Source organism: Porites lutea, chromosome 9, assembly GCF_958299795.1.
Source record: "Porites lutea chromosome 9, jaPorLute2.1, whole genome shotgun sequence".
In the NCBI taxonomy this organism is placed as follows: Eukaryota; Metazoa; Cnidaria; class Anthozoa; order Scleractinia; family Poritidae; genus Porites; species Porites lutea.
The window spans coordinates 2,212,501-2,230,000 of NC_133209.1; the positions used below are offsets into that span (position 1 = coordinate 2,212,501).

The 17,500-nt window shown below is 39.7% G+C and overlaps 3 protein-coding genes and 1 non-coding gene across 4 annotated transcripts in view; 2 read left to right on the forward strand and 2 right to left on the reverse strand.

The window, feature by feature from the left end:
- Positions 1-17,500, forward strand: part of LOC140949281 (uncharacterized) — a 178,400-nt gene that overhangs the window by 133,346 nt on the left and 27,554 nt on the right. The gene's annotated exons all lie outside the window — the stretch shown is intronic.
- LOC140948656 (uncharacterized) lies at positions 896-3,835 on the forward strand. The gene is made up of 2 exons (XM_073397927.1): positions 896-977; positions 2,765-3,835. The coding sequence occupies exon 2, from the start codon at positions 2,780-2,782 to the stop codon at positions 3,827-3,829; it is 1,050 nt and encodes a 349-aa protein (XP_073254028.1). The 5' UTR covers positions 896-977; positions 2,765-2,779; the 3' UTR covers positions 3,830-3,835.
- Positions 6,859-8,055, reverse strand: LOC140948117 (uncharacterized). Its single transcript, XM_073397344.1, has one exon. It carries the CDS (start codon positions 8,053-8,055, stop codon positions 6,859-6,861), a length of 1,197 nt encoding a protein of 398 aa, XP_073253445.1.
- Trnas-gcu (transfer RNA serine (anticodon GCU)) lies at positions 16,575-16,648 on the reverse strand. Its single transcript has one exon. It is a non-coding gene; the product is annotated as a tRNA-Ser (tRNA).

Genomic DNA, 17,500 nt, shown 5'->3' on the forward strand with positions numbered 1-17,500 from the left:
GGTGAAATTCCGATTGTGCTGCAGCTGTTCGGCTCTTTCGGTCTGTTTTCCCCTTGCCTGATAGAAGGTTTATTTGCGCATAAGGCTTTCAAACGGGCACTGTTTTCAAAAAAATATAAACTTGTCGATGAAAATAAAATTGTTATGAGAGACGATTTCTCACCTTGCTGTTTGCACGCCCTCCCCCTGCTTTGCCGGTAACAAAGTCCATCAAATATATAAACACTTCTAATGGACGAATTTTTTTTTAGTCAGGCAAATCCAGGTATGAACTACAGATCTCTTTCACCATGAGACAAAAACATACATATAAACCAAACAGTACATAAAATCTTATGAGAAGCAGGAAATTATTCTCCGCTCAAAGTCGGCTACATCGCACGATCGCCTCCGAATCGCGATAAACTTCTTGAAATTGTCTCGTGAAGCCAATAGCAAGCATCTAAGGCCACTATGAGATCTTGAAAATTCTCGAAATCGCCCTCTTCCGTAGTGTTTTTCGGAAAAGGCAGCAGTGTTTTGATCGCTGGGTTTGATTCATTTCTCTTACAAGATGCGAACTCGACCGCGTCACGATTGAAATGAGGCACAGCAACAGTTTTACCCATGAACCTTTGTGGGTCGTGACGCACACCGCCTGCGGTTATACATTGATGATAAATTGGAAACAATATGAAATCAGGTCAGTGAAACAGATTTTCCGAAAATATATGTAATATACATGTACACCACAACGAAGTGAGAAAATTAACAAAAACTATATATTGTTCAACTGTTCCGAACGATTAAATTTGTAAAATTACAAACTTACATTCTTACAATGTACTTACATTCCAAAGACCTTACATCATAAAATCAAGGAAATACACGTCGGGAGCTTTGTTTAGTAACAAGTGAAAAGTGTATAAATACAGGTAACTTTTCCTTTTAAATGTAAATGCACTTCGGAGAGTCTTTGTGTTCCAGGGGAGCTTAAGGTAAAGGATATTTCATTCTTTTGAATTTCTAATCAGTTCATCCATTGGTTGCATTTTAAAATTTCAGATAACCAGTTAGACTAAACGGGTTATGCTGGTTATTTTACAAGCCTTATCTTGTTGCACTGCGCTTATTCAGACACTCATGCACTGCAAGCCGAGAGTACTCGGTGCGGCGTTTAGTATTTACACGTTCGGTTCTTTCCTTGGAGTATAACACGCTCTTTAGCTAAGCATTAATACAATAATTGATTATTTCTTAACATACGGTGAATTTTCACTGCCTGAGCGGAAACTAAAAAAAATCGATCGTCGTTGCGCTACGTAGTACGCAAACAAAGTGGTGTAAAACATTTGAATAACTCGATGTTCATAGCGTTCAAAGGAGAAGATATAAAGAAAGGTTGACTGAGAACAAGTCTGGGTGCGCGGAGAAATACAGAGTAACAAGTGCGTAATGTTCGAGAGAAAATGTTATCGATTTGTCCTCCTCTTTGGTTTGACTACGTATAGTTTTCAAAGAAGTCAACCTTAATTCGTCGTTCCAGCCATGTTGCCCTAGCATCTTGACAAACTTTCTCCCCCGGACTCTCTAAAATGCAAATTTCTGCGTTCCCTGGACCGGAATTGGTTACCGGATTAGCCTAGCCCAGTTGTTGCATTGACCAACAATAATAAAAGATAATAAATAATTATTTCGTGCGTGAACTCCCGGCCGTTACATGTCAAACAACCGGACGTTGCTTCCGGTGTCCGGCCGGAAACGAAACCCTGCAAAACAACATTGAATAGTGGCCGGGAGGGTGCTTACATTTTCTGTTCAAAGCAGGGGCGGATCTATGGGGAGGGTGCCGGGGGTGCGCACCCCCCCCCCGAGATGACTTGCGGTTCTCTAATACAACTGGTATTCTGCAAAAAAAAAAAAAACTATGTAGTTTATTGGTGTTGAAGGAGAGCAAGAGACGAGTGCACCCCATCCTAAAAAAAATCCTGGATCCGCCCCTGCAAAGGAAGTGTTAGTATGGTGCAAAACTGGTTGGACGGAACTGTCCCAACAGTTTTGTCCGAGGTTGTAGATTATAACGCTCTGCAATTCCGATTACGCCTACTCTGTCGCCTGCTCGGTCTACAACTGGAAACAAAAGTTCTGCATACTGCTGGACGTGTGGAAGGAGATTAAGAATCTCAAGCTAAGTATTGAAATAGCAATGATATAACTTCTATCTGTGGCAAATTTTGTCCCGAGACGGAGCCGCGAGACATGTGCGTTACGGTAACATCCATACCAGGCCTCAATTTGCCTAGTTGACAATGTTAGGGGTGGCGAATGGTAAAATCCGAGACTCGCCGAGACGCTGAGATCCTAGTTAGAAATCCGAGTCCGAGACTTTTTGGTAAAAAGTTGCGGGACTCAAAAAAAGGTAAAAACAAACCATGCAAAAACGAGACTTACCAAAAACGCTTCCGAGATTTCGAGATCCTGCCAACATTTTCTGATACCCACGTTTTTCGAGGTACCATTCACCACCCCTAATGTTGTTTCTCATAACCATAGTTAATAGATTAGAATTGCTATGAAAGGCGGAAAACATCAATGGTGCTGCACAACCATTTGTATTCTGTTTACAAATTATGACTGAATATTTTAATGCCACGTTTTTATTGGCTAATAAGATTAAATTTATAGGAATGCTATTGAACGTTGTGAACCGTCGGGCCCACAAAAGGCGTCTGACGGGCGACCTAACCATTCTACTCAGTTAACTATGTCATAACTAACCTTTCAGGTATTCATTTCAACTATGCCACCAAGTCCACGAATCAACCAACTGGGATTTAGCACATCGACAGACTTAATTAAAGTTGTTCATCAGCCTGGCTGTTTAGATCCAAACTGCCTTCTTCCATCGTGTATAAACATCAAGATGCAAAGGAGTCATTTGCAAACGTGCAAGAAAACACCTGGGACCTGCGACGTTTGCAAACAGTTTAAAAGCAGCGCGAAAAAGGAAGTTTTGCCCTTCAGTCTTAGAGGGTCCCCATCAATGCAGCCCTCCTCCTCGAAAGATGAAGAAGATGACGAAGTCACCATAATAGAAGTGACCCCTAACATAGCTCGTGATAACCCCAAGATGAATCAGCAAATATCCACCATGAAAACTATTAACTCTGACACTGTTTACAACAACCTAAAGAATCTACAACAGGTTTCATACGATTCTGTGACACGCCAAGATAAAGCAGCCGTCAGATATGGTTTTTCCAATCAAGCACAAATGCGTCCAGGAACCTTTCAGTTTAGTAACTTTAACAGCCTCAATACAAGTAGCCAAGCCTTTCAACCTCCTTTGGAAGTGCTTTGTAATACCTTACAAGCCCTAAACACCTTTATCAGGCTGGCGAGTTCATCTCAGTTAGAGTTGCAAGTTATTCCTCTGTTGGAACAAGCCCTTGCCGATATGAAAGTAACAGCGCTGAATCGTCTAGATCTGGAAGGAGGAATTAGTCCAATACCCGTTCCTTTGAGGAACTCTCCTGTTGTGATGGAGTACTGTGATACTGAAGCATGCATTCCAGACAACCAGTGGCTCCGAGTCCAGCCACCGCCACCACCACCGCCACCACCAGTACCACCACCATTTCCTTCATCAACGTTGCAGTCGACGTCGACAGTGTCATCATCAGTTTCTTTGGCCACGGCATGGGAATTACCATCGTCAACAGTTGAGTCATCCACGACGCTACTTTCCCATGGTGAAGAGCCGAATTATGGAGACGCCGAAAATGACGAATCCCAGTTTGATCTGCAGGATATCATTCTGCTGGATTTCGTAGACGAGTTGCTTGGATGAGTATTGCAGTGAATGGGTGGATCTTCTTCTGCCCAATCTGCATCCAGATTCTCTGCTTACAGCGAAAAGTGTCATAACACCAATAAGTCGAGAGTCTGGATTCCATAATGGGAAACAAAAGTTTTCCATTCCAATTTTAGAATGCAATATGAAAAATTCATGTCCGGAGGCTAGGCAAATCGTTCAAGTTGGAATCTGAATTTGGTCTAGATACCATTTGACGAAGCAGTAGCTTTCGATACACCAATGCGGCGGTAGGAGACGGGCGTCTGCACGCAAGCTAAAAAAGCATGTCCCTTATATGCGCATGGCCTTTTGGTTCCTAGGCTACCCAATGAACCTGAAAGTTGGTTGCCTTAAAGGAATACCACATCAAAGCCTCACTTTCAAAATGAGGCCAAGTGCACAACCCTTCCTCTGAAAATGAGTTTTATTTGCATGAGAAAGAAAAATCATTCCCATATCAAAGGCTGAGCACTTAACCTCGTTTTGATACAGAGTCCCGGGGGAACTCGCAAATGGCTTGTTACATAAATATAATTAAATAACTATAGGATGAGGCTAACTACGGTTGTATGAACCCCGATGGATAATTATGTATTCATAGGAGGACGTTATAGGCAGAGGCAGGTAACACCTTTAGAGAACCTCAATAGTCTTCTATAATCAAACCAAGGCCGAATGCAATAATTGTTTTAAATGCAGAGATCGAGTCGTGACCTCTGCGATACCTGGCCGGGTGCTGCGCTCTAACCATTAATTGAGCTAACAAGCCAACTAGGAGCTGTTCATTGAAATATATGAATTCATATATTCATCATTTCAAATATTTTTTTGCCATTCATTCAAAAATGTTTCCAAGTTTACAACGGCCTTACTTCTGCTATATTAATTATAATATTTTCCAAACAGTTCCTCAACAGCGAATATAGTTCAAACGAGTTGACATTATTTTCAGTGTCTTTTTTTTTGTGTGTGTATTATTTGCTTTGTTTTTTCCATTCAAAATTCTGTTGTTTTAGTCTTCGCTAAGTAATTGACTTCTTCCAAACAGTTTCGCGTTCTCTAGCTCTACAAAGCCAAAGCAGTTTACAATTGTTGCATGACGTAATTCGTCCAATAATTTGTGTCCTATTGGAAGTTACTTCCGCCTCCAATATTAAAAATTGTTGCAAACTGCCAAGTTGGTCAGAGTTCGCTTGTTATGAAAAAATGAAATAAACCAGCGGCAGGCCAATCAGAGACAGAAATATTTTGAATGAATAACAAGTAAGAGGTGTCTAAGACTAGGATGGCTTATAAATCTGATAGCAGTGAAGCTACATTAGATAAATTTAGTGGTAAGAGTCTGGATAGAATGATATGTAATGCTTAAAAAATGATGTTTTGTGGAACAAAATAAGGTGATTTCTTTCAGTTAAAATCCATGTCTACAGTAGTCTTGTGACGTAACACATGCAGGACTTGGTATGTGGCGCACTATGGGTCTCAATTGTATAAACCAACATATAAGTTCAGGCGTCTAAATACAGCGTTGACTGAGCTCAAAGGTCAGACAACCTGTTACGTCTTATGCTACGATTTATGAAATTGTTCTCTTATCAGTTGATCCGTCTGTACACTGATATCCCTGTGCGCATCCTTTGACATATATATCTTTCAAAGCAGGGGGGTTGGTAGCCTTTTGCCAGGCTCTCGGATAAAAGGAAAGTCGCGTAAACCAGCCAATCGAAAATAAGACGAGCATGGTGTGGGGAAGGGGGCGGTGATCTTCTCTCTCCCCAACCCCCTCTCGTTTTCCGCATCAGTTTTGACCATTCCTTCAAGTCTTAGAGTCTGGAACGGGCCAGGAAGATGGTTCAACAAACAGTGAAGCAAAGAATCTTAACTGGCCTGCGTAAAAAGTTTGTTTTATTATACTAAGCTGATCTTGAATATATTGTATTAAGTGTATAGTTTACATACTTGTTCATGCTTCCTTATTGATGTCTTGTAGTAAGAGAGCCTTTTAATGGGATCTTAATAAAATATTTATTTTTATTCTAAACGTGTGTACGGTACAAGTGTGTATTACTTTAAATAGTTTTACAAGTTTACCCTTTTTCTTATTTCCGTTTATGTTTGATCAGGGGCACCCAACGAGAAATTTTGAGAAAAAGACATAAAAACAACAACAAAGCGTGAATAAAGTTTTCTGAGACTATTTTAAGCATTTTGGGAGACTGCTGGAAAAAAATTATCTGTTCCTCACTCCCAGCAAGACTGATGGAAGAGTTCCCAGCCAGCAACCTTACAACCTGCAACCTGACTTACTGGGAAGTTTCAAAGGGCACAATTCAGATCTTGAGTGGTAAGTAACCCATACAAGTAACCCGTAGCAGCTATTCTAGACTTCAAATCCCCTCTGACACCCTGAATTATCTTTTTCCCAGCAACACTTTCCTTCCAAGGACTATTATTTCTTCCACATCTCCCAGCCAGCAAAAATGTCCCTGAAGAACAGATATTTTGAGGAACAGATCCATTGGGTGCCCCTGTTTGATCCGCTTTTGCTTGGCAAATCCCAACGCAATTATTATCGTTAACATTTCTCTTTAGAAATTGAGCCAGATACTTAGTTTTTCCTTCAGTTTGATTTCATTTTCTGCCGGGTCCCTACGGATAGACGTATTACCCTACACCCTGGAACTAGCCGCACCTCTGGCGCAACGGCCTATTGGTCATGAATGTCCGAGCGTATACTACGTTATCCTTGGCCTGAAGAGTGCATGGTCACGCCATACGTTTTCAAATAATGATAATAATAACAATAATATTAATAATAATAATTTCACGAGCGTTCAAAAATCGTTTGAAGCTACGAATTATTGATCGCATCTAAATAAACCATTCGATTTCACAAACGCGCGTCCGAGTACAAAAGTACATGAATAGAGACGCTTGACACATGCTTACCACGAAGCTAACAAACATGCATGGCATGTATGACCATTAAGAATGGAAATGACTCTGACGAGATTAGACGGATACTAATGAAAAAACCCGCCCATGAAATCAGACACAGTGTCCTCTAGAGCAATTAAAGGCCCATCTTGTGATGGTCGGCAATTTCCCTTGGCATTGTCTTCTTCACTCGTCAAGTCCACAGTCTCTATGGGATTACCCTGAGCATTGGAAACGGCAGGCAAATAAGAGTGGCACCTCAAAGGAAGAAAATAAGAATTTCTTGGAACAGTATGAGATGGCTCTAAACGGGATTGGTTATCAATTGGATAAACTCTGGGATTCTTCTTTTGTCTTTTGAAGACACATTGTCTCAGTTGTCTCTCAGTGACTTGCTTTCTTGATCGCTTGGGTTGAGGTTTAGAGACATCTTCCATTTCTTTTACGGTGTTGTTTAGAAGACGTACAAAGACAGAATCCAAGTGGTCTGATCTCGGTTTTGCTAGCAAATCGCAAAGCTTTCTCATTACTGTGATCAACCCCCTTGAGGGATTCTGTAAACCTGCAACTAGTCCAAAGTTAAAACCCTCAAATGAATTGCCGACTGAATGGCACGAAGGCTTGGGAAGCTGATACCAGTTGTCGTTTCTATATAGAGGGTTTTTGTCCACCGAGGGGATAGTTTGGGCATTAAAAGACCCACTTATTGGCACTGGTATTCCAGGGCGAGCACTGAATGGCGAGCTAGTGGTGGCTGATGACGATGTGATTCCTTCAATGCCAGGCCCGAAATCACCCATTTCATCAAGGACACTTTCAACGAGATCATCAAACACATCCTTAAGGCTTGTTACAGCATCCAGGCAAGTGGATGAGATCTCTGAGTCAATACTTTCTGCGGAAGACACTTTCCTGTCTAGGTCGTCTGACCCAATTGGGTTTACCGAACGCCAGGTCCCCTCAAACAATGCATCCACAAAGTTTTTCTCTGAGTCTTCCAATAACTGCCCAAAGGAAGGCACACTCGCACAATGCGTAGATGGCATCAAAAGGACATCCGTGTTGACGTTCTCGAGAATATTCTCTGCTCCAGAAGCTGAAAACCTTTCTGCCTCTTGCTGAAGCTCAGCGGACTGATTGCCACCGGAAAGGGTATTCTGGCTCTGGTCACATTCAAAACTGGTCAGCGTCGGTGTGGTCTGCGGTTGCTGCTGTGGCTCTTTTGATTTCATTGTAATTTCTTGTACCTGAAAGATGTGGCAATAAACGTTTATGGTTTCCATCCTGTACTAACCTCAAGTATATATGACATTTCAATCAAGTATGTTTATTATTGCTAGGTAGACCCCTATTACAACCAGTTTCGGCAGGATCACATTCCGAATGACTCGAGAGGCAAGCGAATGACGTCCAACGTAAAATACTGCTCACCATGGTCCAGAGTTGAAACAATATGCGATTTGCGACAAATAAACAGTGCATGGAAAATTGAAGTTTAAAGGAGACTGAATTAAGCTAGAGCAGAAATGGGTAACCATACAAGGCCGAATTCCGAAAACTAGAAACAGGAGAGATGGAAAAAGTGGCAGCACAGAATCTATGTATAAGTTCATTATTTCGTTCTTTTCTATCTCTTTTAGTTTAGCAACAAGAGATCAGATTGATTTGGTAAATTTTGTTTGCCCACTGTCACTAAATATATGAGCATTAAGAAAGTAGCGAATGAGGCGACAGGTGCATGGTTGGGAAAAACCACTATTGTCCGGAATTTTTAAAAGATTTGGATCTAAAATGGTTGTCGGTTGATCTTCAATTCGCACCACATATATATGATTTTTGTTTTTCCTATATTATACACACTGATTTCATTTATAATTCTCAAGAAGACCAGTGTTTTGATCAGTATCATACACATGCGTAACAACTTGCAGTAACTTCCTTCCTTCCTTCCGGAACGCAATTCAGCTGTCTGCATGGAAGCAATTAGCTCAAGTTTGACGTCTAATAAAACTAACCTCAAGCAATTTCTTTGTTAATTTAGTTTATGAGGTTTGTTCACAAAAATGAGACTCCAATCACATCATTGTTGCCCGGTTTTGTACCGCTACGAGGGCTTTAATTTCACCAAAAAGGTGATACTTGTAGAGGATTCTCGGAGAAATGAAAGTTGTAAATCATTTTTAAGAAGTTATTTGAAGTTTCATGTCAGTTTTGGCATTTTCTCCTCCCTGCAGTATCATTTACTAAAGCAAAGTGCAAAGTGGAAGTAACTGTTAAAATTGAAATTGCTTGAAAACTGCTGGACAAAGACAACGTTATCGAAGAGATTGTGATATAATTTCTAAAAATTTTATGGATCACGGCCAATTTACTCTAAAATGACTCACTCTGATTGCAGTGATAATGCTTTCCGGTAAGCAGGTTAAAAATATTGTCAAAAACAAAGTTTCTCCGCATAGAAGGTACCCATGCGTGAATCTTACATCGTAGAAAGACATGCAATTATGGTGTCTAATCACTCTGTTTTATTGTTATTTACAGTCAAAACCAAAGCTGTTTTTGAAGGCTACAAAACAGGACAGTCCTTAAAGGAACTGTCTCTCGAAATTTATCGAAGTTCCAACAGAAGGAACTGCCACTAAATTGAGTGACTGACATCAAAATAACCACTCTTTGTGAGAACAAGATATACATGACACAGCAAATACAGAAGAAAGTACCGTGATGTCGTGCACAAACCTGAAGAAGATTGACACGGATTACAATTTTGGTTTTTGAAACTACATGTTAGCCTAACAGTTTTTTAAAGGTCATTTCTGTTCCTTGTAACAATCGATACCCCTCTTAACGGACACTGTTTATTTACGCACCGTCTATAACTGAACAGTTTACCGGTGAAAACCTAACAGACACAGCGAATGATGTTTCAAAGGTTCTCTCTAATGTTCAGTCCACCTGGCTGAGTCGCAAACTAAAAGCGACGGAGCAAAGTAAAGTCACGGATTCAAAATGTAGTTTTTCAAGACAAGAATACTTTGAAAGTTGGTTTTGGTTTTAGACTTTCAATGATAAATGATCGTGGGGTTTCTTTACGGTGAACTAGTTATGAGTTGCTGCTAAGAAATCAAACGACGTTTTCAGTCTCGTAAAAATCTCTGCTTCAGTCTGCAGATCGATAAAACATGTGTCCGTGACGTTTTTGTTTAGAGCCCGCTTAGCAAGGACACCCGAAAAATACGGACAGTATGGTATGTCCCGGGTATGTCTCCTTGGTAACTGGGTTCCACTCCACAAACTAAAGGTAACAACTGGAAAGGTTAGTAAACCATAGTCAAAATATGTTGTATTAAATGAGATTTAGATGACTATTTAAAGAAAAGATTTGTTTAGGGGGCTTCTAAAATACGGTGAAATTGCGTGGTATTTAATTGCTTTCACATCTAAGAACGACAGAGGCCGAAAATCAACATAAATAGCCTTGGCCCTGGTATTTGTTGTTGCCAAACTCGTTATCATCGAAAGCGTCAAGAACGAAACAGCTGTTGAGTCGATCCGGCCGACAAGATATGTGGCCATTGTTTTCATCGTAGTCGTTTGGACAACCTACAAAGTTTGGCGGAGAAACCTATAATTTTCAGTGCCGGCTGCTCAGGGAAACTTCAGATTTGCACCCTCGCATATCATGATCTTGAGATCGATGGATTCACACCGGTGCTTGCTCAGTTTTTGGTGAACCATATAATAGACAACACCAGTCAGGTAAAAAAAAATCCATTTGGGGTCCAGTTAAAATTTTTTGGCGCAATTTTATTCGAAAAAGGACGTCAAAGGAGGAAAGGCGTTTCGGTTCAAGATTACAGAAACGAACTCCAAGTTAATCCAAGACTCCAGTCAACGGACAAATGATCTCTCCATCAAGAAACTCAGTTATAAAGTCCCACGAGACTTGTGAAAATGATGGAGCAATTTTTCCGTCACTGCCAAACGCTGCGGGCAAATCAATCACCTCTAAGTTTGTTGATATCGCTAGGTCCTCTCGAAGTTGGTAGTTCTTTGCCTGTTTCAATCATTCAAGGCAGATTGCAATACGATACGTTGAGCATCTTACAATTCGTTTAATCCCGGCCATCTTTCTTTTCGAAGCTTTCGTTTTGACTGGTTCACAAAATCACCCAAATCAAAGACTAATTCGTATACCGGGGGAAATAGGGTTAAATATATACAAACTACGAACCTAGATCGAAAGGAACTCTTGAGAAGCATGCACTCCCATGCAGACAAAATGACATGTTGCCTGTTACCTATGACTGATTTTTTGCACTGATAGCTTTTAAAAAATAATCAGAAACTGAATAAAGACAACTGATAACTATGGTAGAAGAGGATAAAAGTATCTTACTGAAGTGCATTGGATTTTTCTGTAGATTGAAGTGAAATCATTTGCTTTTCACCGATTCTCCATGCGTGACAGGTGTAAGGCGGCCATTGATTAATAAGCACTCCTTTCTAAAGTACAGTTAGTCAATAGTACACAAAACTCGTCGATGTTTGCAAATAAAGATAAAAACTGATGTTCAAGCAGCGTAGCTCTGCCGAGGCCTGCAGCTCTGACAATGCATTCAAATCAATTTTAGTTAAAGATGAAAGTTTTTTTTTTAAATTTTGCTTGACCAATCAACCTTCATTTATATTTACTTTTATATAGTGAAGAAGGTCTGGTTGCCCTTTCGGATAGGTCTTGTTTGTGTATAGGTCTGTATATTCTACATTAACTTGATCTGCAAAACGTTTACAAAAGAACGCAAGCAAAGAAATCCTCATCACAGTCATTTCTAACCAATTTTGTCAAAAACTCGCAATTACATTGTCAGGTTTTCAACAACCCTGCCGATGCTTTTAAAATACATTTCCTTACCAAACACGTTTAAGTCAAACATGATTAAAGCGAAGATCATGGAAAAGAGTGGTGCCAAAAAGAAGTAGAAAAGTGAACTTACATGTAGTGTTAGTTATTGTCGTCATAATAAAAATAGCCAACAAAAGAAAGCTATCTGGTTTTAGTAAACTTGTTAGTGCTGTCTGGAGCAATATTATTTGACCAACCTTAGTTCACGTGATCAAGCCAGTAACGGTGAAAGAGAACGATCCTCCGGTTTTGGTGAATTAACAGCTTCAACTTAACTGGGCTTATAACCACGCGACTGAAACACAATCTTATATAAAGAGTCAACTTGTGTCGCGGATCACTAGCGAAGATCTTGGAACATTCGAGTTAATGATATGACTATGTTAAGTATGTACTTATTGTGAAGCTCTTAGCCTCACCCCCAAACCCCGAGAAAGTCTGTTTGTATCCATTTGCAATTTGAATAATTTGTTTCAATATTAAGGCTCTACCATAATTTCCAAGTTCCTTTCTCGAGTAATTACTTCCGGAAAGAAGTTGTTGCCTACACAGAGTCGGTGGAGTATGAGTGACGCAGTTCCGGCTGGGGTCTGTGAACTTGCCGAAATCCTTAACATACTCTTTTGTTCTCTATTTCCGAAGTGATCGCTAGAGTCACTAACTGTACAAAACTATCTTGAAATATGTTTGTTGACATTTTGAATATTTCATCGTTGTATCAACAAGTGAATTAAATAAGCGAATGATTTTTTTTTTTCTGGAGGTCAATCAGCGCACCATTTATTTCTGGGTGTTTGCAACTTAAACTGCAAATTTCGGTATGGACAAAAAGTGCGGTTTATCGACTAGTGGCCCCTACAGCATCACACCATTTTGGTCGGGCAATTTGACTTGAGTGCTATAAAACGGGTTAATTACCCAAAACCTATTGGTATCGTGTTGAAACCAATTTTAAAATAAAGGTTTCAACAAATCTAAAGAAAGTTACCGTGGGCAGTAGGAGCGAGGCGATTCTACGAAATCTTAACTCATTCCGTTGAAAGTAAGTGCATGTTTTTGACGCCTACGTTTTCCTCTAGACTATTCAATAAATGATATTGTAACAATATTAACCTAAAATGCAAAAAATAAACTCCAAAGTTCAATTCTCCCAAAACAAGGTCACAGTTGAAAGCGTAAGAAAACAAAATACATATGAGTTATGATAATGCTATTAGTTTAACTTTAACATTGAGTGCATAGCAAGTGCGTCATGCTGTCAAGGAAACTTTTGTTTTTTAATTTAAAGTGCGTTACTAGTCAGACCAAAGAACCTTTTTTAAAAGTCCATCTGTAAAACCAAACCATAAAGGAGCCATTTTGCCAAAACTGCAGAACAAGATCAAAGTCACGAAATCTATCGAAATTCAAACGGCGCAGGAAATGCTACAAATTGAGCGTAACAAAAAATAAAAGATAAAAGGCTCGAAACGTTGAAACTAAATAACAAAATAATACAAATAGTACAAAAGGAGGAAAGCTGGACAAACTTGAAGAAGATTTAAACAGATTATTTTCGAGGTTTTTGACAGTTTGTTAGCCTTACAGTTTTGCAAAGTTCTTTTTTGTTGGACACGAAGCTGTAATTTTGTCATTCACAAGGTAACTTCTCAAGTTCCATCGCCAATATATAACGAGGAGCAATTGGCATTATCTGACTTCAGACCGTCTTGATCTTATTTTTAACCATGATGGGCGAGTAACTTTAACCAATTTTCAGCAAATGACAAGGGGCTTGCTAATAACTGGTTAGAAAATGACCTCTTCACAGCTTAGTGGACGTGCGCAAATAACCGAAAAGAATTTATGAAAACTGGAAACATTGAAAAACTGGAGAATGAGTGGGCAGCAAAATAAAGAAGATTTTAAAACGGCTTCATCTGACTACAGCGTTACTTTACGGCGGCCATCTTGGTGTTCCTATAAAATGAAACGGCTTTCAAGCTGGTGTAGCAAACATATCCTGTAAGAGTTAAAATCTTTTCTTGCATGTAAACGCTTTCTTTTGTTCCAATAAATTTAAGAGATTCTGGTCATGTAGTGAGTGTAAACGCTCTATAAACTTGACAAACATCAGCTCGAATTCTTTTTTAAGTCACCAAAATTTGTGTGAACGTATGATATATAACATTACAAAGACTTTAGCATGCATGCGCGGAGTAAGCAAACTTGTCTCAGGGGCGCAGCTTGGCGGCTGGGGCAAGATATTCGTGAGATTCACAACCCGCTCTTAGCTGTTTGGTATTCTCTATGTAAAACTATTGCATTAATTGAACAATTTCTGATTTGGCACTACAACTAGCGATTTCAGTTCCCGTCGGTTCAAGGCTCGGCAGTTTGCGACTGGCAATATTTTACTGACCTTCAAGCAATTTTTTTTTTAAAAAAAAAAAAAAAACAATTATTAACGCTTTAAAATAAGCATAAAACAGGTGTAGTTTTAACGATAACTTTCGGATCAGGCCGGCGTTTTCGTGCTCTTTTGCGTATCTTTGGTGATCTCAAGCACTGTTCAAGCATATTGAAACTAAAGAATATTCTCCACTTTAGAACTGTCCTTACTGCAAAATCAAATTTATCTTTAAACTTGGACTATTCATTATGGTTTCTGTGATTTATCGTTGACTTGGGGCTAATATCAAATAGTATGGAAGTTGTCTTTCGTTGCTGACTCTGATATTGATACTCTGTAACACTGTAGTTGGTGTATACTAATTACTTTCGCAAAAGGCCAAAAGCAGCTATAATTTGGTTGGTTTACCCCAAATGTAGTATCTGTTATCATTCAAAAGGGATTTCCTTAGTGAAATAGCAGCATCAGTAGCGTATCATTCGGAGATGATCGATATTAGTCGCTACTTCGCGGCGTTCTTGGTTATGACGCCCACAGTGGACCTGCGTAGGCGAACTCTAGCCGCAGTAAGCTGCAGTAGATGCTCTCGACCTAGAGGATCCAAAGTTGTAAAGTAAAACGAACACTATTTGATACAGTTTTTAACATAGTCAGCCTGCCGAAATTACCGATATTTTATTTTCACAAAAATTAATTTCTTTTTACACGCTTTTTCTGCCTTACACAAAGACCGTTATACACTATACATGTGACAGGAACTGATATTTCACTCAGTCACTGTTCGGAATCGTTCGACATTGTTCGGATTTGTTCGTACGTGCTCGGTCATCGTTATGACGCAGTGAATAGAACAGTTCGGTGCTCGGTTCAGTTGTAATGACGCAAGCAAGAACAAGAACAGGGAAAAAATGACCGCGTAATAATAGTGTAATTACACCTGAGGTCCGTTGAGTTTCTTTATTCTCTCTGACTATTGCTTGTGCTAAATTGTTCGGTAATGCGAAACTTAAGATGGCTGTTATGCCCACAGGGCAACACGAATACTGAACATCGCGTCAGAATCCATTATAGCTGCTACAATTTTAAGTAGTTGTTTTTCATTCCTTAAGGTGGATGAACTGTTTTGCGGGCGGTCAGCGGTAACTCGCAATGTCTTGCGAAATATAACCAAACAGTCTTCTCTTAGGGACGGACCATTAGAAAACTTATCCGGGGGGGGGGGGGGGGGGGGGCTGGCGAAGTACAAAAAAAAATATTCACGCAAGGGAAAATTAAATGAAAAAAAATTCATGCACGCCAATTAACCCTAAAAAATATTCATGCTATGGCCTAAAAAAAATTCATACAAGGAATTTGATAACGAAAAAAAAATTCCTGCGGCTCCCCACCCCCACAATAACTTTTCTAATGGTCCGTCCCTTATTGAGACTAACTTAGTAAAACCTTACTACCTTATTAATTTCTCTGATATGACATTCCCGCAAGGAACCTATCGATCACAAGATTACTAAAATTAGAAAACCTCCGTGGACAGGCTACTTTAGAGAAGTCTACCAAACTTCTGTAATGTTAAGACCGCAAACTCGGTTGATATCCATGGTTTGAATCACAACTTAAGGCCTTCCTTTTTCGTCAGTGGTAAAGGTTTAAAAATATTTTAATTCTCTTGTCTTTTAGGTAATTTTTGGATATTAGGATAATATGGGCGTCTTTGGTCAGTCACGAAAAAACTGAGAAGAAACAATAAAGATCCAAGCGTCTATTGAAAATTGTAACTTCGCATTAACAGCGAGCAGAAGTTACCTTTTCCGGCGCCATATGTCGGTCGGTGTGCAAAGCTATTTTTATCCCGTGGCACTGTCAATGGGCAAAAAAGTTGAGGGGTTATTTTGCAGTAAGATAGAAGTCACGAATTATATCGAAATTCAGACTGCGCAGGAAATGATAACAAATTGAGTGTTGCAAAAAATTATCCGCTCGAAGCTAAATAATAAAACAACACAAATGTAGGAGGCAAGCATGGACGAAGTTGAAAAAGATTGAAACGGATTACAATTGAGGTTTTTGACAACTTGTTAGGGTACAGCTTTGTTACAGTTTTTCAAAGTTCATTTTTTGCTGGGCACGAAGCTGTTAGTAAATTGTAAATTGTAAATATCTTATTGTCCACTCCCCTCAGGGCTTTTCAGGGATAATTTACAACACTGTTTGGGGGACTTTGCCAGACTGCTTAAGGTGCAGTTTACAAGTAATGAAGGAATGAGTAAGGATGCCCCCATACATGAGTGTGAAAGTGAAATAGACAACTACACCGGGCACTACGTGCCTTACTCTTTAGGAAGAGTGTGTGGGTTCTTTAACGTCCCACAGATTTAATCGAGGGCTTGTGAGACGGGGCGTCACGGTTTACCGTCCTTATCCGAGAAGACTAGGAAGTGTAACCGTTTCCAGATGTTATTACAGAGGAAGCACTTTCTCCTCAGTTATTTAAAGACTCTGAGTGTTGGTCCGGCCGGGGTTTGAACCCACGACCTCCCGCTCAGCAGACCGGCGCTCTCCCAACTGAGCTAACCGAGCCACGGTCTATTAGAAATTTGTCATTCACGAGGTAATTTCTCAAGTGCCATCGCGAATAACAACGAGTAATTGGTATTATTATTCATTCAAAATATTTCCCCGTTTCTGATTGCTTAAAACCACACGCATAATTTACCATAACCAGCTACTCTTTACCAAATTTGGCCAGAATAGTCCATTTTCGAGTTCGCTATGACCGCTGAATTAAAGAAGTGAAGACGCATTTTTTACAACCTTAACCTCCATCTAAAGTAATATATTCACAGATTCCAACGAGAACAAGACGTATTTATTACTCTGTCTATTGTGTATATTCAAATTTCAAACACTTACTTGCCAGAATTTCTGAATATGTTACTTTACGTTGAGCCTAACCCTGCATGAATGTGTCGTTAATGTTTATATTCAGCGGTAATTTTTAATTCTAAACTGGACTATCTTGTCATATTGAACCGATGACGTCAAAATGACGTCAAAAGTGCAGTCTGATTGCAGGTTATTAAACCGTTAACCGAGAAAACCTGGGGACGAGGTTCAGTTGTTTTGGTAGTGAGAACAAAATGGCTGAACAGTCGGCGGAACATTACTCGTTTCACGGCGAAATATTAGGGCCATTTATACGAGGAAAAATAAGACGCGAACTGTACCATTTATAAGAACATGTCTTATCTAAAACGAGAAACAGCTCGTATAAATCGTTCGCGTCTTATTTCTGTTCTTGACTCGTTTTCATGTGAATGTTGCCTGTAGCGACGGCAATTCAACGTGGCGCGCCAAAAATTAACGCATGCGTACTATGCGTTCGCGTCTTATGTAAGACGCGAAGGTCATTTATATGATACGATTTTCCTTA

Bases quoted from the DNA above. Each gene is read 5' to 3' on its own strand.
- LOC140948656 (XM_073397927.1), top strand. From the start codon at position 2,780: ATGCCACCAAGTCCACGAATCAACCAACTGGGATTTAGCACATCGACA.
- LOC140948117 (XM_073397344.1), bottom strand. From the start codon at position 8,055: ATGGAAACCATAAACGTTTATTGCCACATCTTTCAGGTACAAGAAATT.